Source organism: Balaenoptera acutorostrata, chromosome 3, assembly GCF_949987535.1.
Source record: "Balaenoptera acutorostrata chromosome 3, mBalAcu1.1, whole genome shotgun sequence".
Classification (NCBI taxonomy): Eukaryota; Metazoa; Chordata; class Mammalia; order Artiodactyla; family Balaenopteridae; genus Balaenoptera; species Balaenoptera acutorostrata.
The window spans coordinates 106,443,589-106,467,694 of record NC_080066.1 but is presented as its reverse complement, the minus strand read 5'-3'; the positions used below and the strand labels follow the sequence as shown (position 1 = coordinate 106,467,694).

Sequence of the window (24,106 nt, the reverse complement as noted above, 5' to 3'; positions counted from 1 at the left end):
GGCAAAGCTTCCAGTCTCTGGTTCGGGATAATGGGATGTCTCTAGACGCAGCAATCAAGAGGGCCTGGTGAGAAATGAAGTCTGCTGCTGGGCAGACTAGATTTAAATCCTGCCCACCGAAGAATCTGCCCTCAGTCAAAAAGGGCAGAGATGAGAGGATGAGTCCAGGTCAAGAAGGGTCAAGACAGAAGGAAAGCATCAGCCTAGCTGCACACACCTTGCCCCCTTCTTGGGGTGGCGGGGGCGGAGAGCCAGAGAGAAGGAAAGAAACTGACCTGATAGACACCAGTATGGGCACTTTTCACATGTTACCTGTACTAGTCTTCACAACAGCCGGGTAAGGACAGCGGTGGCAGCTGTGTGATCTTGTAGGTGTACTGGAGAGACCCAGGCTCAGATAACAGCACAAAGCCAGCTGTAAACCCTTCTCCTGTATGAGCACTTGGGAGTGAGGGCCAGGGAGTTTCCAGATGAGAAAACAGAGTGGATAAGTAACTTACCAAGGCTGCACAGCTGGTGAGTGGTGGGGAGCCAGGACTGAACCTGGGTCTAAGTGAATCCATAGCCCATGTTCTTCCACTGCCTTAGAAAAGAAATCTCACCTGGTTAGAGTTTATTTGCTGTTGATACCAACTGATCCCCCTAATGTGGGCACACACACTCCATCTTTCCTGCTTCTGTTCCCCTCCCCTCTGTGGCTGCCTCTTAAAAGCAACAGGTTGAAACCAAAAGGAGAGAAGGGCAGGGCAAAGTTAGTGTGGAAGAGGGCAGGCTGGAGGCAGGCATTTCAGAGAGAAGAAAGAAAAGGTCCCTAAAATGGGCTCCAAGGAAAGACGATAGATGGAACAATTGGAAAAGTGAAAGGCAAAAATGTCTGGAGGGCTCAGACTTGGAAATCACCGTATGCAAATTGTAAGCAAATGCGCCAGTGCCCTCTGGCCAACTTTGCTGGGGAAGACTTTGCCCTGTCGTTGGGTTTGAAGAAAAGAAAGGAGAGGGGGTTTTGTTTTTTGTTTTAAGGAGAGGAGCTCGGAGGAGAAAGCCAGTCTGTCCCTGCGGGCCTGTCCTCTCCTCGGTGATGTTCCCTCCATAACCACTAGGGAGCAGTCGTGTCACTTTTCCACTCCAGCTCCGCCAGAGGTGGGAGGGGGCTCCAGCCCAGGGGAGTCCTGGTCTTGCTGGGACTCCAGCTCCAGAGAAGGTGCCCCTGGCCAGCTTTGCCTCCAGTTCTATAGGCCCCACGGCCTGGCGCCTCCTCGGCGAGGGGCACATTCTTCCTTTCCTCAGGCCTCACTTCTTTGGTCCTTCCTTTGCCCTTGTCCCTTTGGCTCCTGTAATTCTCCGGTTCTGAAGTCTCAAGAGTGTTGTCTTTTGTGGTCTCAGAGTCCGCCTTTGCAGCTTTCCACTTCACATCCAAGCCTTTCTGTCCCTCTCATAACATCTTTCTTGGTAGCTCTCTGGGTCCTACTGTCTGTCCTGAAGCCTCCTGGTTCCCTGGCGTCTTCCTGTTCTAAGTACGGTACATTTCAAGAAGTAGGAATTCTTGTCCAGCTACTTACAGGGTGCCTTTCTGCCCACCTCCCATGGAAGAATATCTGAGTTCAGGGATTATGTTGATGGGGCAACAAGTCCCTAGCTGACCTTTGAAAGAAGTTCCACTGCCATCCTTTCCTTCTCTCCTTGAGGAATAAGGAGGGACCTGGGTCTGGACAGAGGAAGAGGGCAATACCCCCCAAAAATCTCTTCTGTTTCCCCATAGCTTTCTCTCCATTTTCCCTTTCTCCTCACGCTGTGAGGGAAGGAAGCATTAGGGAGGGAGATGGAATGAAGGGGCAGCAAGCGAGCTCTGGAGGCTGAGGGCCATTTTGGAGCTAGATGATTCATCTTAGGGGATGACTACACCCTCAGAACTCTCCACCCTCCCCCGGCTCCAGGCCTGCCTCCTCCCATCCCCCTCGGTGGCAGCAGCCTTGTAATTTAAAGCTCTTTCTGTCGCCTCTAATGTGATCCTCTCGTTTTATTGACTCTCTCTGCCGTCTGTGGCGCCCCTTCACATCAATCTCTGCTCTAATCACACCGCCACCACTGCCTGCTCGGTCTCCCCTAACCCCTCTCCTCGTGGGCCCCCGGCCCTCGCCTCTACCGAGGTCCTTCCTTTTGACTATCCCCCCACCTCCACCCTACACCCGATCCGCCCTCTTCCTCCTTCCCTCCTCCACACACAGGAATGCCAGGGCCTTTAAGGGCTCGCCTTCTCCCTTTCCCCACATCTAAGGTGTACCCTGAGGGGGAAGAGATGCCCTTAAGGAAAGCCTGGAACCACAGGAGGAATGACAGTGGTCTGAGGGAGAATAAGACTCTGGGCCTGGTGGTGGTGCGTGGGGACCTGTCTCCAGAAAGAGATGAAAACTGAGGTCAAGGTAGGAAGGGCAGAGAAAGGGACACAGAGGTTCAGAGAGGGACAGAAGAAAAGACTGAGGTGGAGGAAAATGGAAGGAGGGGGGGAAAGTGAAAAAATAATTGCTGCAGTTCAAGGTTTGTAATAAATAGTGGGTGATGGGAGAAGCACAGAGAAGAAGGGGGGAGGGGAGTTGGTGGCAGTGGAGGGAGCGGGAAGAGAGGCACTGAGGCAGAGATAAATTTGCAATTGAAATTCTTTCCTGTAGAGGGGGAGGGGGAGGGGGAGGGGGAAAGAGATTTGCAATTTTAAACAGCTTCAGACCCACCCTCCCTCCGCTGATCCAGGTCTCACCCACTAGCTAGCCCAAAGCTAAGCTCCTTTGGTTTCTAGCTAGGAACCAGCTGTCTTTTTCCAGTCCTGGGAAGTAAAAGCTTTGGAGAGAGGATTTAGGGCTTAGGTCTTCCTAGCCCTCCTCTGCAGTTTGATCTAGAGTTGTGATTTGGGAGCCAGAGAGAAGTTGCTGACGGATGTCAGGTGGGCCAGCAGGGGGAGAGCACCTACCAAGTTCAGCCCTCAGTGTCAGGGCCCAGGAGGGGCCGCTCTTGCCCCGCCTCAGTTCTTCCTACCAGGTGACCCCCGTTATGGGGGTGACAGTGGAATGTCAGGCCCTCACACTCCAGCACATGTATCTCCCCACTTCCCCCGGCACCCCAAGGATTCCATAGGAAGAATACCTTTATCCCACAACTTCAGGGCTTCTGCTTTCTGGTTATGTAAGATAACTGCCTCCCGCCTCCCGTCCAATTCCTTTACTTCCCTGTTAGTTCTCCACCCCACCTCGGCCCAGGTGCTGATTTGCATTTTCATTAGCATGCAGAGCCAGCCCCTCGCGGAGCTCCTTAATGGCTCCTCCTTCGACTTCACGCCTGGCTGGCCCCCCAGGAGGAGGAGGGGAGTGGGAATGGGGGCCTCCAGGCTGAGTGCGGCCAGACCAAGGACCCATTCCAAATCAGGGAATCTGAAGGTGAGGGTTAGAGGCTGCCCAAGGCAGGAGAGGCCACACCACTTCCTGGCAGCACTCTGGCCTGAGCGCTAAAGGTTTAATCTTTCGATATCTGCTGATAATTAAGAACTGAAGAGGAGTCAGGCCACCTGGGACACTGGGAGAAGCATGGGATGGTGAGGCATGGGGGGATTGGTGAGTTTGAGGGGGGACCAAGGTAAAAAAGGGGGTGGGGCTCGGTAATTCTAGTCAGCTGGAGGCAGCTCAGGAATCCTGACTTGTAGACTTTTGGAGGCTCATTTTGCCAGTACTGTCTGAGGGGCAGTCCGGGTAGGTGGAGGAGCCCAGGCCACAGCTTTGGGGTCTAGTTCTGTGCCCGCCAGTCCTTTTCTAGTTTCACCACCTTGGAGCTGTGTGACAATCAGCAGATTATTCAGCCTCTCTTTCTTGGGTGCCTCACCCATAAAATAAGGTTGTCGTGGGATTAAATGAGATAATTGATTAAAGCATTTAACACAGTGCCAGGACCATGCTATATGTACCTTAACATTATTACTGTTACTTTTTTTTTAAATCCCCGTGGAGGAGGAGAGGGGCGGCTCATCTCATACAAGCCATTGTCTTTCTTTTTTTTTTTTTTTTTTTTTCAATTAAAAGTTAGAAATTTTATTAAGAAGCCATTGTCTTTCAATTGGCCAGAAGCTCTCCCACCTGTGAAGAGAGATGGATCTGGAACGCATCTGAGAGTAGCATGGTGTCTGCAGGCCAGAGGAAAGTCACTGTGGCCTCTCTGACAAGAGGACCTTGACTTAGGGAAACTAACTCTTCAGGGTGTGGAAAATCTGAGGGTCTTTCCCAGAGCTGATTTATTCAACAGACATGTATGTGTATGTGGCAGGCATCTTTCTCGGTACCAGTGATAAGGCAACCAATAAAGCAGAGTTCCTGCGCTCATGGAACTTAGTTTCTAGAAGGGAGAAATAAGGAAACCAGCAAATATCAGGTAGTGATGAATCTCGGAAGAAAATACCCCTCCCCACCCCACCCCCATCCCTCCGCCGGCTGTGTTAGCTTCTGTAGAGAGGCGAGGCCTGTTGGAAGAGGTGCTATTTAAGCAGACACCGAATAACAAGGAGCCACTGGGCAGAAGTCTGGGGGAAGAGCACTGCAGGCAGAGTAAACAGCTCAGGAAAGCTGCTAAGGTGGGAATGATCTTGGTGTGTTTGAGGACCAAGAAGGCCAGTGGGCTGGAGTTAGCCACTGGGGTGGAGAGTATTAAAGATGTGTCAGAAGTAGGCAGGTGCCAGATCAAATAGGCTTTTTTTGTACATCAGGGAGCAGAGTTTGGATTTTATTCACAGTGCAGTGAGAACTCATTCATGGGTTCTCAGCAGAATAGAGTATGGTTTACATTTTGAAAGGTGATTATGATGCCTGAAATTTGCTTTAAAACAATACAGGAAAAGGGGAAGTGGGTGAGGATATAGATGAAACATGATTGGCCATGAGTTAACAGCAAGGTCCTACTGGATAGTACAGGGAACTATATTCAATATCCTGTGATACACCATAATGGAAAAGAATATAAAGAAGAATGTCTCTGTGTGTGTAACTGAGTCACTTTGCTGTAAGCAGAGATTGCCACACCATGGTAGATCAACTGCACTTCAATTAAAAAAAAAAGAAAAGATTGGCCCTGAGTTTGGAGACTGTTGAAGCTGGGTGATGAGTACAAACGGGTTCCTTATATTGTTTGGTCTATCTTTATGTATGTTTGGCATTTCTCATAATTGAGAATTAAATAAAAGATCATTCTGAGTGGAAGGAGGGGCAGCAATGGAAGTGGAGGCCAATGTGGAGTCTGTCGCACTAGTTCAGGAAAGCGACAGTAATGGCTCGGGCCGGCGTGGTGCTGCCGGAGATGAGGATGAATGGAAGGCCGAGACGCTCGCTTGAGAGACTGCTGTCGAATTGCCTGCCTGTGGGTGAGGGCGAGAGGAAACTGTGGGTTTCTAGCCTAAGCAACCAGATAAATGGTGGTACCAATTTCTGAGATAGGAAAGATGGGAAGAAACAAGTTCAGGGCAGAAATACAGAGTTCTGATTCTGGACATGTTCACTTTGAAGTCTGTTAGACGCTAAGGTAATGAAGCTTCAAGCTGGCAAATGGGTACTTGAATCCGGCGCTCAGGGAGGAGGGTGGGGCCGGAGGATCCGGAGAATCAACTGCCTGACTGGGTGTCTCCGCTGCCACCTCACAGCTCCGCTCTCTCCGTGTCTCCCCCACAGGGTCCTGGCTGTCACGCTGAAATGAACCCCCAGCTCTCCTCCGTCTGCCATGGCCACCCTTAACTCGTCCTCTACCGCTGGCACCACCCCCTCCCCTGGGCACAATGCCCCGTCCCCGCCTCCGGACACCTCCTCCCCCCGCACCCCCTCTGATCCTGTCACCAAAGATCCCCCTGCTGCCCCCTCCGCCTCTGAGAGCATGAGGTCCTCAGAGCCCGGGGGGCGGCCCCTGGAGCCAGGCTGTGGCCTCGTCCCACCAAAGGAGATAGGGGAGCCCCAAGAGGAGCCGGGCTGTGGTGGCTTCCCGCCAAAGGACCTGGGGGTGGAAGAAGACAGGGAGCAGGAGGAGGAAGGGGGAGGGCTCCCTCCTGTGGACCTGAGCGACCACTTAGTCTTCACAGCTGGCGGTGAGGCCTGCCTAGTGGCCAAGCTGTCCCTGCCAGGGGGCAGAGAACTCCCGTTACCAAAGGGCTTCCCCTGGGGTGAGGCAGGCTTCAAGGAAGAGCCCAGCCTGCCCCTCCTTGCCCACCCGCCCCCTGTACACCTCACTGCCCTTCACATCCAACATGGCTTTGACCCAATCCAAGGCTTTAGCTCTTCTGACCAAATTCTGTCCCACGATACCTCAGCGCCATCTCCGGCCACCTGTGAGGGAAGGGATGGAGCCTTCTGGAGCTACCAGCTGGCTCCAAACCCACCTGGAGATCCCAAAGATGGCCCCATGGGGAGCAGGGGAGGAGACCCCAGGGCACTCTTCTGGCTCTGCCTCCCCTGCCGCCTGGGTTTCGGCAGGCCCCAGGCCTTTGTGGGTCACACGCAGTCTCACGGGGTGAAGCTAACCGCTGCTCAACATCAGGGCCTGCCAGGCAACCCAGCCGTGCTCCGGGAGGGGGACGAGGGCTGCGGGGCCCTCCTGAGCTTCCTGGCACCACAACTGCCTGCTCACGCCCCTTTAGAAATACCCCTTGACAACAGCAGCACCGTGAACGTGGAGGCCCACGCGGCTCAGACCGAGGATGGCCCCGCTGCGGCTGAAGCCCAGGCCCCTGTCCTGCCCGTGGAAGAAGGCATGGCCCTCAGCCCGCCCTCCCCGCTGACAACCCCGGCCGCCTGGAACCCCAGCCCAAGCCAAGCCAAAGAATCGCCGACGCTGGCAGGCGAGGCAGGGCCAGGTTGGTTCCCCGAGGGGCAAGAGGAGGATGGAGGGCTCTGCCCCCCGCTCAACCAAAGCTCACCCACCTCCAAGGACGGGGGCGTTCTCCCTGCCCCAGTGGGCTCCCCCGAAGACCCTGGTGACCCGCCCCAGCCCTATCGCCCAGCCGACGACTACACCCCGGCCCCTGCGGCCTTCCAGGGCCTCAGCCTGTCCAGCCACATGGCTCTGCTACACTCACGCAACTCCTGCAAGACGCTCAAGTGTCCCAAGTGCAATTGGCACTACAAGTACCAGCAGACCCTGGATGTGCACATGCGGGAGAAGCACCCTGAGAGCAACAGTCACTGCAGCTACTGCAGTGCTGGGGGCGCCCACCCCCGCCTCGCCCGGGGGGAGAGCTACAACTGTGGCTACAAGCCCTACCGCTGCGACGTCTGCAACTACTCCACCACCACCAAGGGCAACCTCAGCATCCACATGCAGTCCGACAAGCACCTGGCCAACCTGCAGGGCTTCCAGGCGGGGCCAGGGGGGCAGGGGAGCCCCCCAGAGGCAGCGCTCCCGCCCCCCGCGGGGGACAAGGAGCCCAAGACCAAAGCGTCCTGGCAGTGCAAGGTGTGCAGCTACGAGACCAACATCTCCCGCAATCTGCGCATCCACATGACCTCCGAGAAGCACATGCAGAACGTCCTCATGCTGCACCAGGGGCTGCCGCTGGGGCTGCCGCCAGGGCTGGTGGGGCCAGGCCCCCCGCCCCCAGCAGGGGCTGCCCCGGCCACCTCCCCTGATCTCTTCCACTACTTCGGACCCCAGGCCCTAGGGCAGCCTCAGGCTCCCTTGCCTGGACCCGGGCTGAGGCCAGACAAGCCCCTGGAAGCCCAGCTGCTTCTCAATGGCTTCCACCACCTCGGAGCACCTGCCCGCAAGTTCCCCACAGCTGGTAAGCTCCCTGGGTGTTCTCTTTTCCCTTCCTCGGGGCCAAACTCAGTTCCCTGCTTTCTCTCCAGGGCCAGCCCCGCCGCTTAAATAACCCCAGCTCCCTCAGCATCCACCCCTCCCATTCCCACACAGCAAGCTGACCCTGCCCTGTTCCTTCCTGGGGCCACTAACCTGTCTCTGTCCCCTAGCCCCCGGCAGCCCCTCCCCGGATGCCCACCTGCCTCAAAGTCAGCTTCTGGGCCCCTTGTCCGACGGGCTGCCTGCCTCGCCGCCCCCAGATGACAGCCCATCCCTGAAGGTGTTCCGATGCCTCGTGTGCCAGGCCTTCAGCACAGACAGCCTGGAGCTGCTGCTCTACCACTGCAGCGTGGGCCGGAGCCTCCCGGAGGCCGAGTGGAAGGAGGTAGCTGGTGACACCCACCGCTGCAAGCTCTGCTGCTATGGCACCCAGCTCAAGGCCAACTTCCAACTCCACCTCAAGACCGACAAACATGCTCAGAAGTACCAGCTGGCGGCCCACCTGAGGGAGGGGAGTGGGGCCATGGGCACCCCCTCCCCAGTGCCCCTGGGAGATGGGGCTCCTTATGGGTCTGTCCCCACCCTGCACCTGCGCTGCAACATCTGTGACTTCGAGTCCAACAGCAAGGAGAAGATGCAGCTGCACGCCCGGGGTGCGGCCCATGAAGAGAACAGTCAGATCTATAAGGTGAGAGTGGGCAGGAAGGGTCTGGGATTTGAAGGGCACAGCACAGAGCCTGAGGGAGAGAGGAGAAGGGGACAGGGCTGGAGCAAGGAGACGCAGAGTGGGAAGGTGATGCGAAAACCCAGGGGGGCAGGATTGGAGAAAAAAGGCCAGGGCACCAGGGGAAAAACTATTTGGAGAAAGACCAAAGGATGGTGGACTCTGACCAAGTGACTCCGGTACTTTATTCAACTTTTCTGGTGTATGGGACCAGGGGGAGGGTTCTGTGTCTGCTCAGCCCATCTTGTCCCCAGAAGTTCAAGAGGATGGAACCAGATTCCATTCATATACTAGGAGGGAGTCCAGGATTGGTAGGAGGAAGAGGAGGAGACGGGGGAGAAAAGGCAGTCACACTCAGGTGGCCAAAGGAAGGAAGAGGAGAGCCCAAGAGGGAGGAAGGGGTGTCGGGGTGCTGCAGGTCAGGCCCCCCGGGGAGGCAAAGGGGCCCCCTGGGACCTAGGGGCGGCCATCCGTCCGTCCTTCTGCACCTGAGCAGCCTCCTTTCCGTTTGCAGTTTCTGCTGGAGATGGAGGGGGCGGCGGCGGGCACGGAGCTGGGGCTGTTCCGCTGCCTGCTGTGCGCCTGGGAGACGCCCTCCCGCCTGGCTGTGCTGCAGCACCTGCGCGCCCCTGCCCACCGCGATGCCCAGGCCCAGCGGCGCCTGCAGCTGCTACAGAGCGGCCCCGCAGCTGACGAGGGGCTCTCAGCTCTTCAGGGCATCCTGAGCTTCAGCCACGGGCAGCTCCAGCCTCCCGGTGAGGAAGAGGGCACTGGAGAAGAGCTGGGCCGGGAGGGCAGCCAGGGCGGGAGCTGGGGGCCCAGGAGAGAGTGGCACGGGGATGAGAAATGGGTCCGTGCACAGTCCAGAGCAAGCGGAAAGGCACTGGGAAGGCTGCTGAAACTGGCTTTTAGGAACACTGGGGCAGCCGAGGGAGGTGGGGAACAGGAGGCTGTTGGAGGAGGCAGCAGAGAAGAGCAGGGATTTTGCTGGGTGGAGGAGTGGAGCAGGAAGGGAGGTGAGAAGGAACCACCCAGTGATTCCGAGTGCTGACTGGTGTGCTGGCAAAGCTTGCGGGGGGGGGGGGGGGGCGGGTGTGTGTGTGGGGGGGTGTGTGGCAGGAGCTGGTCAGGAAGGAGACGAAGGGAGAAAAACAGAGAAAGAATAGAATCAGCTTTGGGCTGGACCGGGACTTGTCAGAAGGAGGTGGGAGCTGGGGGCATGGCCCGAAGGCAGCAGGATGGGAAGCCCTTGATGAGCTCCCCAGCCTCTTCCTGTCTCCTAGGAGGTCTTCAGTCCGAAGGCTGGGCTTAGGGTCCCCCTTAGGCAGCTGAGGTTGTACGAGAGAGACTGGGAAGAGCCCGCCAGGCACCATTGATCCAGAGGGTGCAGAAGAGCCTGGAAGGGGCTGTGAGAGGTGGGCACAGGTGTCCGGGCTTTGCAGAGGCCGACAGTGGGCAAGGGTGAGGGCAGGGGCAGCAGGAGCCAGGAACAGGCAGCATTGACTGGTGCTAATTGAATTGCCAATACACTGGCTGGAGTTAAGTGCCGGAGGGGCCCAGATCAATAGCTAACGATCCTGGAGCAGGACTGAATGGAGTTAAGGAACTTTAACACTTTAATTAGGCCGCCACCGAAAATAAATTCCTACACATCTGTCAATTCTTGCTTGAGTGGTAATCTCCTCTCCCAGCTAGACCTGCCGCCTCCTGCTCACCGCAGCTGCTTCCTTTCAACCTCACCTTCCCTCTTCGGCGCCCCTCACTCTACATTTCTGGGCTCCCTTCTTCCAAGATCAGTCAAGACAGGGAGCTGAGTTTGGTCCTGTTTCTGTCGCCCGCTGCTGGACCTGTTCCCTCATCTTTAAATGACGGGGCTAGACTCGCAGAGAAGATTTCTTAGGCTCTACCAGTTCCAACACTGTAATTTCCCCCCTCATCCTCTGTATTTCTTTTTGGCGGCTTTTTGTCCTCTCCTGCCTATTGATTCATCTATCCACCTTCTCCCTTTACTGCCTGGCTGCTTGTCCTGCTTCCTCTGCCCTATGTCCTCCCTTCTCTGGTGCTTCATCCTTTTAAATTGACTCTCCCTTCATCCTACACAGGGAAGGCTCCTGTCACCCCCTTAGCTGAGCCACCCACCCCTGAGAAAGATGCCCAGAATAAGACAGAACCATTGGGTGAGTTGCTCATCTGGTCCATTTCTTTCTCCAGCCCTTGCCCTCCTCACCCCCCAATCCTAATATTATACATTCTGAGGTGCTCATGGGACCTTGCGGTAATCCAGACACCCAGTAAGGCCTCCTGTGCAGAAGGAGCTAAAGTGATCAAAAGAAAGGGCTCATCAGAGGGAAGGGAGGCGGAGCCACAGAAAGCTGGGTGCTTTTGCCCTCTGGCCATCCCGCTAACCCGGGCTCAGCCCTGCCAAGCTCCGTCCCTGTACTGAGTGCAGTTCTGTACTTCCCTGCCCTTTCTCCCTTTCCCCAGAGCCCACCCCTACCTTGGAAGCCCTCTGCTACAAATCAGGTCATCTTAAGGGCCGGGGGTCTGTGAAAGGAAGAGGGAGGGGCTGTCAGAGTCTCTTAATCTATCCTTTCATCTTCAGCTCCTGAAGAGGCAGAGAACAAGACTGGCCCTCCTGGAGACAGTGCCGACCAGACCACGGTCAGAACCGGGGTAACTGGGAAGATCTGGGGCTGGGGGGGCGTCTAATTTTACTGAGATCTGCTCACATCCTAAAGGCTGAACTTCTAATTAGTAGATCTTTACAGACAAGAGATTTCAGATGAAAGGCAGATCTAATTTTGTCATGCTTGTGACTTACGTCACTCCAAATACAACATTTCAGAAATTGCACCTAGGTCCAGTTACCGGATGTGAGCACCAGCTGAGCTGGCCCTGAGGGGTGGAGCACAAAGGGAGACAAAATGAAAAGAGAAAGGCAAAAATAAAACACCAGCTGCTGCCCAGCTCTTTATTCCTATTGGGAGCAGAAAGATGTGAAGTTCATCTTCTACAGAGAACCCTGAGCCTGGGTGGAACTGCCCTGGCACCTCCTTCCTCAGGGTAGAGGAACTGACCCAGATGATCCACACAGACAGCAAGCTCTGCAAGTCTCCGAGTGGCTGACCTAGGCAGGGCCCAAGAGTAGCTTAGCTCCGGGGCCTGAAAGGGTTCATTCTGAGGGGATTCCCAGCCTTTGGTTTTGAGGTGCCACCCTGTGCCTCCCAGCTCTCCAAACTGGACTGCAATATGCCATGTGTATTACGACTGCAAACTGCTGCAGTAACGGCTTATGTCCTCAGCTCCCCTGCCTCCTAACTCCTGTTCCAGCTATCTGCTCCCAGGGCTAGGTGCATTAAGATGAGCGTCTGGATACCTTTCCTTTATGGCCATCCCCTCCCTGACATGCAGGCCTGGACCAGTGGCACAGGCGACAGGAGAGGAAGTGCAGGCTGACAGAAATGCAGGCTGCATGTCAGGCAGTCAGGTGACTGAGGCGGAAGTAGAGGGGCCTTCACGCCCCACCCTCTGGAGGTCCGGGCGGGAATGCACCAAAAGAGCCAGGCCAGAATTTTCCAGGGCCACTGGGGGAGCTGTGGTGTTTGTTTACATTAAAAAGGGAAGGGGAGAAAAAGGCAGGCAAAGAAAGTGGGAGCGGAGGGAGAATGAGCCGGCTTCTGAGCAGACAGGTAGGGAGCGCCCCGCTTAGTCCAGGGACCTTGGAGAGGCAGAGTTGCAGGGATTCGGGAGCCTCTGGGTCCAGGAAGTGCCAGAAGCAAGGGGAGCTATTTCACGGAGGAGATACAGGCAGGGTGGGGGCAGGTAAGGAAAGAAAACTAAATCAGAGGAGGTAGGTACAGGGCCGTCCTGTCGGCTGAATGGAGTAGGGCAGCAGAGACAGGGGAAGAGAAAGGCCAGGACAGAGGGAGAGTGCAGGACAAAGAAGGCAGGCCAGGGCAGCGCAGCCTAGGCCTTTGTCCCCGTCCTAGTGAAGTGAGGGAGGAGCCAGCTTTCAGGACTAGGACTCCTCCTCCATCAGGGGTAGGACCAGGCTGTGTCCCGGCAGTGATGGTAAGTCCCACCCCCCTCCCTGACACCTCCCCCACCGCCTGTGTGCCCCAGGTGTTCTGCTGTCCATACTGCAGTTTCCTGAGCCCAGAGTCCGAGCAGGTGAGGGCGCACGCGCTCTCCCAGCACGCGGTGCAGCCCAAGTACCGGTGCCCTCTGTGCCAGGAGCAGCTGGTGGGCCGGCCTGCCCTGCACTTCCACCTCAGCCACCTGCACAACGTGGTGCCCGAGTGCGTTGAGAGGCTGCTGCTCGCGGTGAGTGCAGGCTGGGGGGCCGGGCACGAGGGGAGGCAGAGGCCACGGTGTCCGGGCAGCTGTGTGTGCTGAGGGGAGCGGCTCTGCGTGGATCTGAAGGTGGAGTTTAGAGCTGGAGGGAACCTCAGAGCTGAACCTGTCCAGAGCCTCTACTCGCTGGGGAGGAAGCGCCCTCGGGCCCTGAGAGGAACTGTTCCACAGCAGGCGCGGCTGCCCAGGCCCTCTCCTCCGTGGGGCAGGCAGAAGTTAGGTGGGAGGTTTGTCCACAGAGGAGTCTGGAGCTGGGCTGGGCACAGACACAGGTGCAGAGCTGGGGGGTCTGGGGTAGCGGGACGGTGGTGGGAAGTCACTGGGATCTCTTCCATCGCAGGCCACAACTGTAGAGATGACCTTGACGACCAAAGTGCTGCCTGGGCCCGCTCTAAGCCCTCTGGGGGACAGTCCAGAGACCCCCGCTCCCGGGCCAGAGCCTGTGCCCAGCAGAGACCAAGCAGCAGGTAAGGAAGGGAGGGCAGACCTCCCAAGGTGGCAGGAAAGGGGACCTGGATTCCTCGGACCAAGAAGGTCTAAAGACAACTGAGGCAAGGATGAGTTGCCCTAGATACTGAGTGGGTGGGGTCTGATTTAGACGAGGTTCCCTTCTCACTGCGCCCCCTTCTCTCTCCCCCAGAAGGCCCTCACCTGACCCCGGAAGCCAGTCCTGATCCTCTTCCTGAGCCTCCCCTGCCCTCAGCTGAGGCCCCAGACAAGCCCATGGGAAGCCCTGACCAGCCCCCTTCTCCAGCCCCATCTCCAGCCCCTCGGCCCGATGCCCAAGCTGACGAAGTAGCTCCTCCACCCACCACGGCTGAGGAGGAAGAGGGGGCTGGCGGGGAGCCCCGCCTGGCAGAGCCAGCTCCAGCTGACTCTCGCCACCCTCTGACCTATCGGAAGACCACCAACTTTGCCCTGGACAAGTTTCTCGACCCTGCCCGGCCCTACAAGTGCACTGTGTGTAAGGAGTCCTTCACGCAAAAGAACATCCTCCTGGTCCATTATAACTCAGTCTCCCACCTGCACAAGATGAAGAAGGCTGCCGTTGACCCCTCCGGGCCTGCCCGCGGGGAAGCTGGTGCAGCACCCGCCCCCGCCGCCGCCACAGACAAGCCCTTTAAGTGCACGGTCTGCCGCGTCTCCTACAACCAGAGCTCCACCCTGGAGATCCACATGCGCTCCGTCCTGCACCAGACTCGCTCAAGGGGAGCCAAGACGGACGCCAAGGCCGAGGGGCCAGAGCGCGGCCCGGAAGAGCCCAAGGAAGGCGAGACTGAGGGGGAGGTGGGCACTGAGAAGAAGGGCCCTGACCCTGGTGGCTTCGTATCTGGTGGACTGCCCTTCCTGTCCCCTCCCCCACCTCCCCTGGACCTGCACCGATTCCCAGCCCCACTCTTCGCCCCACCAGTCCTGCCCTCCTTCCCTCTGGTGCCCGAGTCCCTGCTTAAGCTCCAGCAGCAGCAGCTGCTCCTGCCCTTCTACCTCCATGACCTCAAGGTAGGGCCCAAACTGGCACTGGCTGGGCCCGCGCCCCTGCTGTCCCTGCCGGCCGCCACCCCTCCTCCCCCGCCCCCTAAGGCCGAGCTGGCTGAGCGAGAGTGGGAGCGGCCACCCACGGCAGAAGAGGGGAATGAGACAGCGCCCAGCTCACCCCCCCAGCCAACGCCCAACGAGGCGGCCCGCACCGCAGCCAAAGCCCTTCTAGAAAACTTTGGCTTTGAGCTGGTGATCCAGTACAATGAAGGGAAGCAGGCTGTGCCCCTTCCCCCAACCCCACCCCCACCCGAGGCCCTGGGCGGTGGGGACAAGCTGGCCTGCGGGGCCTGTGGGAGACTCTTCTCCAATATGCTCATCCTCAAGACACACGAGGAGCACGTGCACCGCCGCTTTCTGCCCTTTGAGGCCCTGAGCCGATACGCCGCTCAGTTTCGAAAGAGCTATGATAGCCTCTACCCGCCCCCGGCAGGGTCCCCCAAACCTCCCGATGGGCCTCTGGATTCACCTGCTCCCCACCTGGGCCCACCTCTCCTGGTCCCAGAGCCTGAGGCAGAGGGGGCCCGCCCCCCTGAGGAGCGAGGCCGGGCAGGAGGACGCTGGCCCCCAGAGGAGGAAGAAAGCTCCAGAGGGAATCTTCCTCCCCTAGTGCCTGCAGGCCGCCGCTTCTCCAGAACCAAGTTCACAGAGTTCCAGACCCAAGCCCTGCAGTCTTTCTTTGAGACCAGCGCCTACCCCAAGGACGGAGAGGTGGAGCGGCTCGCAAGTCTCTTGGGCCTGGCTAGCCGTGTGGTGGTGGTGTGGTTCCAGAACGCCCGCCAGAAGGCTCGCAAAAGCGCCGGCGACGGTGGGCCTGTGCCCAGCGGGGGAGGCACTGGGGGAGCCTCCGGCTGCCGGCGCTGCCGGGCCACCTTCTCCTGTGTTTTTGACTTGGTGCGGCACCTCAAGAAATGCTATGACGACCAGCATCCGGAAGAGGAGGAAGAGGCAGAGAGGGGGGAAGAGGAGGAAGACGCAGAGGAGGAAGACGCAGAGGAGGAACAGGGCCCGGAACCCCCAGCGGGGCCCGAGGGCCCATCACCAGAACCTCCAGACAGGGAAGAGCTGGGCCAAGCAGAGGCCACGAAGCCAGGAGGCAAAGAGCCTGAAGGGAGGGCCCCTCCCTCGCCCTGCCCCGTCCACGCCTGTGACCAGTGCGCCATGTCTTTCCCCAGCCAGGACCTCCTGACCAGTCACCGCCGGCTGCACTTCCTGCCACCTGTGCAGCCCAGCACTGCCCCCCACCTCCTAGACCTGCCCTTGCTGGTGTTCGGGGAGCGAAACCCTCCTGTGCCAGGCACTCCACCAGTGCCAGGGCCACCCCTCAAACGGAAGCACGAGGACGGTAGCCTGTCTCCCACGGGCAGCGAAGCAGGGGTGGGTGGGGAGGGTGAGCCCCCCAGGGATAAGCGCCTGCGTACCACCATCCTGCCGGAGCAGCTGGAAATCCTGTACCGCTGGTACATGCAGGACTCCAACCCGACGCGCAAGATGCTCGACTGCATCTCCGAGGAGGTGGGGCTCAAGAAGCGAGTGGTGCAGGTCTGGTTCCAGAACACCAGGGCCCGGGAGAGGAAGGGCCAGTTCCGAAGCACCCCCGGGGGAGTGCCCAGTCCGGCAGTCAAGGCCCCCGTCACACCCAGCCCCGCACCCTTCCCCAAGTTCAACCACTTGCTGGGCAAGGTGGATGATGGGGCTGGGAGGGAGGCCCCAAAGAGGGAAACACCTGCTTTTCCCTACCCCACGGTCACCCCTGCTACTGGGCCTCTGCCTTTTCTGCCACCTGGGAGAGAGGCCCCCACTCTGACACCAGAGCCACCTCTACCTCTCCCACCTCCCCCTCCACCCAATGAGGATGAGGGCCCAGAGGAACCGTCTAAAGCTTCTCCAGAGAGTGAGGCTTGCAGTCCATCTGCAGGGGATTTAAGTGATTCGTCAGCTTCCAGCCTGGCTGAACCAGAGTCCCCCGGGGCTGGAGGGACCAATGGGGGCCCAGGAGGTGGGGCTGGGGTCCCAGATGGAATGGGGCAGCGGCGCTACAGGACCCAGATGAGCAGTCTGCAGCTGAAGATCATGAAAGCCTGCTACGAAGCCTACCGCACCCCTACCATGCAGGAGTGCGAGGTGCTGGGGGAGGAGATTGGGCTGCCCAAGAGAGTCATCCAGGTCTGGTTCCAGAATGCTCGTGCCAAGGAGAAGAAGGCCAAGCTGCAGGGGGCAGCAGTCGGTGGGGCTGGGGGCAGCGGTGAGGGCCCCTTGGGAGCCCAGCGCACCGACTGCCCCTACTGTGATGTCAAGTATGACTTCTATGTCTCCTGCCGAGGCCACCTCTTTTCCCGCCAGCACCTGGCCAAGCTCAAGGAGGCAGTCCGAGCCCAGCTGAAGAGTGAAAGCAAGTGCTACGACTTGGCCCCAGCACCCGAGGCACCCCCCGCTCCCAAGGCTCCACCTGCCACCACACCTGCCTCTGTGCCCCTCGGGGCTGCCCCGGCTCTGCCTCGCCTGGCCCCGGTCCTCTTGTCCAGCCCAGCTCTGGCCCAGCCCCCGCTGGGCAGCTTAGCTCCTTTCAGCACAGGTGAGTGAGAGGTTGGGAGAAGCTGGACTTCAGAGGGCATCTCCCTCTAATGAGGTGCCCTTCCTTTTCCTTCTTGACTCCTCCCATCTCCAGTCTCCTCCCTGGCCTCCCTGTGTTTCCAGCTGGTGGGGTAGAGAAGGGAGGAGAGGGAGCATGGAGGCCAGGCGGTGGGGACGCATGAGTATGTGGCTGGAGGTGGCCTCCAGCAGGAAGGATGGCAGCGCCAGGAGGTGGCTAATCATCACTCTTCATCTTCCTAGGCCCTGCAGCCTCCTCAGGCCTCCTTGGCCTCGCCACTTCGGTCCTGCCTGCTACCACAGTGGTCCAGACTGCTGGCCCAGGCTGCCCCTTACCTCAGAGGCCTATGCCCGACCACACCAACACCTCCACAGTAGGCACCACTGACCCTGCCCCAGGCCCGCCTACTGAACCCTCTGGGGACAAGGTCTCCGGTGAGCGAAAGCCAGCTGCAGCCCCCACCAACTCCTCCACTGACGCCCTCAAGAACCTCAAAGCATTGAAGGCCACTGTCCCAGCCCTGTTGGGGGGCCAGTTCCTGCCCTTCCCGTTGCCCTCTGCAGGGGGGGCCACGCCGCCAGCTGTCTTTGGTCCCCAGTTACAGGGGGCCTACTTCCAACAGCTCTATGGCATGAAGAAGGGACTGTTTCCCATGAACCCCGTGATACCTCAGACCCTCATCGGACTGCTCCCCAACGCCCTCCTCCAGCCACCGCCCCAGGGCCCCGAGCCCATAGCCACAGCGCCTCCGAAGCCGCCTGAACTGCCCGCTCCAGGGGAGGGGGAGGCCGGGGAGGCCGACGAGCTGCTGACAGGCAGCACCGGCATCTCCACCGTGGACGTGACCCACCGCTACCTTTGCCGCCAGTGCAAGATGGCATTTGACGGGGAGGCCCTGGCCACTGCTCACCAGAGATCCTTCTGCTTCTTTGGGCGGGGCTCCGGGGGTTCCATGCCCCCCCCGCTGCGGGTGCCCATCTGCACCTACCACTGCCTGGCATGTGAGGTGCTGCTGAGTGGGCGAGAAGCCCTGGCCTCGCACCTGCGCTCCTCGGCCCACAGGCGCAAGGCGGCCCCGCCCCCAGGGGGCCCACCTGGCGCCGCCACCAACGCCGCCACTGCCGCCACGGCTGCTGTGGCTTTTGCCAAAGAGGAAGCAAGATTACCTCACACGGACTCCAACCCAAAAACTACTACTACCTCTACACTTCTAGCTTTATAAACAGATAAACCAAGACGCGGGGGCAGGGAGGGCCTCGGGGCTCCTTCTCTTACCCCAAGCGGTGTCTGGTGGGAGCTCAAATCTCTCACCCCACCCTTGGCCCTGCCCACCCCCCTGGGAATCTCTCAGTTCCCACCCTCAGTGGGCTTCACACACCCCACCTCCAGCAGAGTCCTGCCTCCTCCTCCACCCCCAGACACACCGATCCTTCACAAATCCTGACCCCTTGGTCTTCACGGGCAACACATCCATCTTGCCATCTCGATTATTCTTTCACATCCACCCTGCCCACCAGACACAAAATCTATCCTTGGTTTCATCTTCCTACAGCCTCTTTCCTACTGAATTCCCAGTCACCCCTCCAACTCCTATAAACACACAAATATGTTATCCCACGCTGTTCCACTGACTGAGAAAACACCAAAAAAAAAAAAAGAAGAAGAAGAAGAAGAAGGGAAAAAGAAAACCCAAGACAAGGAAGGGGGAAGGAAAATAAACTTTGCCACTCCCCCTTCTCCTTCCTACCCTCCTCGTCTAGAGCACCATACCGCTCACAAACTCTTTCCAAATACTCAGTTGGCTCCCAAGGTTGGAGCCTGGGATGGGCAGGGAGCCCACGAAACTCTAACCAAACTGGAGGTCAGCGGGGAGAAGTACTCCCAGCTCACTCTCCTCACACCCCTCCCTCCTCACCTGACAGGGGAGCCCCTGTGGCCTGAACTCTAGGGGAAGCCGCGGCCAGGAACCCCTCTGCCAGCCCCCACCCTGCACCCCGGAAACTGCAGTAACTTATTCTCAAAGGCTTTAAACACAGAGATCCTCTCAGCAGCCGTCGGCCTGCCCCTTGTCCCAGCCCTGCCACGTGGCGGTCCAGCCTCCGGGACCGGCGCTGCCCACCAACGGCAAATCCAAAGTTCTTTAAAAAAAAAACTGAAACACACAACCAAAAAAAAAACAAAACACAAGTGCGAGAGAGAGCACGCACACACGTGCGGGAGAGAGAGATGGAGAGACCAGAGGAATGAACTAATGAAAAACAAACTTGGAAAAAAAAAAAGAAAAAAGCCTGAAAACTCTCCCATCAAACAAGTGTTTTTTTTCCTGTTTGTGTCACTCCCCACCCCACCCCATTTTAATGGTTCAAGGGTCTTTGAACCACCTTGTCTCTGGAAGATCAAATGGCTTTAAGTCCTTGCTTGGGTTCAGTGGTCCACAAGACTAACGGGAGTGCAGCCCTGCCTTGGCTGTGCCCAGCCTCAGGAGCGGGAGCTGGTAATGGGGAGAAGAGCCTGGAGGCTGGGGAGAGAACCCCATCCTTGCCCCCTGAATTGAGTATTTATCAGGACAGGTTAACAAACATCCCCTCATTCTCAGCTGTGAGTTACAAAAGTCAGTGTCACTGAAAGTAGCTTGGCCGTCTCAGGAGGAAAGGGGTGGACTATAGCCCAGGCAGTCTGGTTTCTGAATCTTGGGTCTGCTTCCCTTTCACGTAGCTGCCACCATCTCCTCTCATTCATTTCTTTCACACACCTCTCCTCCCATTCCCTTCCTGGTGCCCCCTTCAGATTTCTGGCCCTTCTTGAACCTCTTTGCCTTTGTGGGGACCCTTATTCCCTGTCTGTGTTCTTCCCACACCACCCCATCCTCTGCCCCTGCTTCCTCCGGCCTGGCCCATCTCCTCCAGGAAGCAGCAGCTGCTGGAGGTACCCCCCCCCACAACACACACACACACAAAGGAGTCAGGGCCTCCCTATGAAGCTCATGGGGTCTCGAGCTGATGACAGCTGAGGTGATGGGTGGGCAAGGGGATGACTGAAGCACAAGGCGAACCTTTGATAGAGTGAGATCACCAAGGGAACCAACAGATGAGGAATGTGCTAGAAGAGGGTTCCCCACCTCTAACTTCGTTCTCTGTGAACATCAAGTAACTGTGGCAACTCCAAAGCCCAGCTACAGTGGCAATGGGTGGAGACGCAGGTGTTTTAGCAAAGAAAAGCCTGCAAAAATTTCCCAGTCCTCCAGGTAGTTTCTCCTACGACCCTTGCCCCTAAGACCTCCCCCTTTCCAGGTAGTCTCCTTCCAAACTCTCCCTTCAGGCTGCTTCTACTACCAGTATCCATTTCATACACGCACACACACAAATTCAGCCAGCCCTGGGATTTAGGTTTCCTGGCCTGTCACCCTGTTCCTTGAACATGTTAATACTGAAGCAGTGGCTTATGTGCAGAAAAGATAGGAGGAGAGAAAAGGGGAGGGAAAACTTAGCTCAGTTCCTAGTCCCCATATGCTCTGTGAATCTCACTTCTGGTCCCATTCATTTCTAAAATGAAAAGCTCCTAACCTAGCACATCAGGGGTGGGGTGGATTAGTTATTCTGATGATGCCAAAAACGCCAGTTCCAAATGCAAGAAGAATGAAACTGCCCAACCACGGGCTTGCTCCTGCTGCTCCCACCTTCCCCCACCTCAGCATCTCTCGTGCACCCCTCCCTCCCTCCCTCTCTATCCTTTTCTCTCTCCTGTTGAAATTCTGTGTATAAAACTATTTTCTTAGCAGCATGTGTATGAGGAAAGAAGCTTTTTCACTCTGTGCTTTCTGGGAATGTGATATGTGTAAAAAAGTTGAAAACAAACAAAGAAAAATTAGAGAAAAAAAAAAAAAAAACAGGAGAAAAAGAGGGAACGTTTTAAAGAAAACCTTGGCAAACACCTTGCATGGGATGATTAGAGGTATGGTTTCATGCATTTTAGGGATTTACAGCCAGGGTAGGTTGGCTTTAGTTTGAACTATGAATATTTTCACCAGGAGTTAATACAGCCACAAACTCCTCCTCCTGTTGCCCTTCAACATAATCTCTTACACCCAGATTCCCTGGCGTGGAGAATCCCATGTACATTCACAGTCGTGGACTGGAGCTGACTGAGTAGCTGTCCTTACCAGGAACCCTATAATCTGGGGGACAGAGGAGCCTGGCCAACTGCTGACTTAGGTCAGTCAACGTGCTTCTGGAGGGTGTGCCACTCCGTGTTCCCAGGGGCCGGAAGCACTCCTCCCTAAGCCCTTCCTGAGACCACAGTCCTCAGCAGCAGCACTTCTGCTCTGGAGATTCAGCGAGTGGGTGGCTCCTGTGGACAGAGGCTGAGTCAGCACAGCCCCACGCAGAATGCTAGAGGTGAATGCCAAGTCGCCCAGGTTAAAACGTGCTGCTTCTGTGGAGCAGTAAACCAACCCGAGCGCGTGGCACAGCCATACCTATCTCGTGGTTCCCTCCCCTCCACGCCAGCTCTAAAGTGAGCCTGAATCAAGGGCTCGTAAGACTGGTCTTCCATGGCTCGGGGCAAAGGCTTAGGGTTTCTGACATACACAGGTCCTAAAGCATCCAAACTCTGGTCCACCCTACTTACTGTCAGGGTCAGTACCAGGAGGAGGAAGTGGAAATGATCTTGGCTGTCTTTGCTCTAAACCAGAGCCTGTATGGGGATGGCTTAAGGTACCCAATTCTCAACTAGGAACAAAAATCAAAGTCTGTGGAAGAAAATGAGAAAATCTGAAGCCGTAGTGGCCAAATGGGGCAGAGTCTGCAATAGGACCACAGAAAGAGACCTGTTCTTCCCCCCGACCCTCTAGCCCCTGGAGTAGACACATTCGCTCCTCTAATCATTCATCCCTGTATAGATATTCACAACTGAAATACAGAGCTCTGTGTATACAACTGCACCAACAAAGCAAGCAAGCACACCGTCAGAAACAACAGCAGAACCATGTATAGAGAGAGCTACACGGATGCACACAAATGCCAGAAAGAATGGGCCCCACGGGCATATAGGCACAAGGGCCGTGCCCCAGAGCCATCAACTACACTCCCATTAAGTAGAAACACCCTCCAATACATAGTAATTTTCTTCACACAACAGGAAGTAGGAAAAGCTTATAAACAGAGAAATGTAACCAGGGTCAAGAAGGGTGACCAAATGTTGACCATTAATCCATGGGAAAGGACCTTAAATTCCTCTGGTGTGGAGACACCAGGTACATTCACAGTCGTGGACTGGAGCTGACTGAGTAGCTGTCCTTACCAGGAACCCTGTAATCTGGGGGACAGAAGAGCCTGGCTAGGGAGGGGAGGGAGGTAGAAGAGAAACCAGGAAGAAACTCTGGGGAAAACGTATATGAAACACAGGGATAAGCTGTGCTGGGAACCTGTGTTACATGAAGGGCCAGGTACTGGGGAGCAACTAATGAGAAACCTGTAAGCCCTGAGGATGTCATTCTTAGAGAACTGAGTGGGGAAGAAATGTCCCAATTCCAACGAAGTTCTGGCTACAATAAGAAAGGCTATAGGCCCAGCCTCAGGGGTTTACAGAATTACAGCGTGGATACAATTGTGAAAAGATGAGATGAAAAAAAAGCCAGAGAGGAAGTTCATAGAAGACCTAGGCCAGGACTCCTTAAATCTGGGGAAAGATGGGAAGTGATCAATCCCCAGGGAAAGCCTCCCAGGGAAAGACATAAACTCCCAGAAGAACATAAAATTGAGTGAGGACCCACCCCATCTTTCTCCTTCATACAGAGAATCCCCACAGCCTTCAGACAAAGGAGAGACAAGGGGTCAATGGCATTATTCCCTGTCAGTAGTCTGAGCCTCATGTTTCGTGCAGCTCCCAGTCATGCAGAGGTGTCTGGCTAGAGGCTGGTGGGGAAGCAGGTTGATTACAGGTGGACCAGAAAGACAGTGAGGGGGGAATGGTGACCAGGACTGACTCATACTCCTCCCCAGCCATACACACACTCTTAAACAAACAGTGGCTAAAAGACTGGAACAAGTAATCAGCAGGAGCTCAGCACTGCCCCACATCCGTAGTCCCTCCCTGATATCCCAACCTGCAGCATGCCTTCTCAACTGGCCTGGCCTCCGCTGTGCTCGCTCCTGGAGAGCCCCGCCAAGTGCTCAAACAGCAGCACCGGCAGCGACTCGCTAAGCATCAGCAGCAGGCCAGGCCCTGGGTTCTGCCGACCCCTGCTTCCACTCCCCGGGACCCTGACCTGCCTCCAGAGAGAAGTGTAACTAGGACCCATCCCGTACAGAGCTGCAGAATCCACACCCATCTGACCGGACCGCAGAGAGCAATCGCCCGACAATGCTCCTAACCTAGGGGTTCTGGTTTCAGAAACAGGGCAGCCATCCATCAGAACCTGGGTGCTGAAAGTGTCCCGTAAGGGATTCTTCTGTGATAACTCCTGCCAGTGAGAAGCATAGTTCTAACAAGTTAAATCTGCCTGATTTGACCTCACAATCTCTCCTTTTCCTCCTGCTGCCCCCACCTAAAAACACACATCCCCACACCCCCCCAACACATATATCCCATGCATGACTGCATAAAGACATGAATATGGTTGGGGAGGATGAAGAAAGATGCAAAAGGCGTGGGAAATCCAGACCTGATTAACTGTCCTACCATTAACTGCCATCTCTTAGAACAGTGTTTCTCAAAGTTTTGTCCACCTGCATCAGTGGTCACCTGAGAACTTGTTCAAAATGCACATTCCTGGACCACACCTCAGACCAACTGAATCAGAAACTCTTGAAGTGATTCAGTGCTTTCTGGAATCTGAGAACCACTTATTTAGATTGCTCAGCCCCGTCTACATCTGTGACCTGCCCCTAACTCTCCAACACCCAAGGCCTAACCCTGCTACGGCTGGGGCTGCCACAGGGGACTAGCGTCACCCCAGATTATCCTCATTACCCTGACATTTGGAAATCTGACTATGTCTTCTGCTTATGGTGCCTATTCTTCAACAGGAAAAAAGTTACAAGCATTGCCCACTCACCCCCTTGACTGAGTGCCTCCCTGTTTTCTCCTCTGCTGTG

At 56.8% G+C, this 24,106-nt stretch overlaps 1 protein-coding gene across 4 annotated transcripts in view; it reads left to right on the top strand.

Annotated features, from left to right (window-relative positions):
• The window catches only part of ZFHX2 (zinc finger homeobox 2), a 30,381-nt gene extending 9,592 nt beyond the window's left edge, over positions 1-20,789 (top strand). The window contains exons 1-10 of one of the 4 annotated variants that reach the window (XM_057543783.1): positions 509-2,420; positions 5,694-7,789; positions 7,977-8,494; positions 9,045-9,285; positions 10,633-10,707; positions 11,133-11,191; positions 12,653-12,853; positions 13,224-13,350; positions 13,524-16,994; positions 17,255-20,789. In XM_057543783.1, coding sequence (XP_057399766.1) covers positions 5,743-7,789; positions 7,977-8,494; positions 9,045-9,285; positions 10,633-10,707; positions 11,133-11,191; positions 12,653-12,853; positions 13,224-13,350; positions 13,524-16,994; positions 17,255-18,234 — 7,719 coding nt within the window. In that variant the 5' untranslated portion in view covers positions 509-2,420; positions 5,694-5,742 and the 3' untranslated portion in view covers positions 18,235-20,789. Of the gene's footprint in view, positions 1-508; positions 2,421-4,089; positions 5,548-5,693; positions 7,790-7,976; positions 8,495-9,044; positions 9,286-10,632; positions 10,708-11,132; positions 11,192-12,652; positions 12,854-13,223; positions 13,351-13,523; positions 16,995-17,254 lie in introns of those variants that run through there. The other 3 variants (XM_057543784.1, XM_057543782.1, XM_057543785.1) reach the window with 3 other exon arrangements.
• Positions 20,790-24,106: the final 3,317 nt, after the last annotated feature.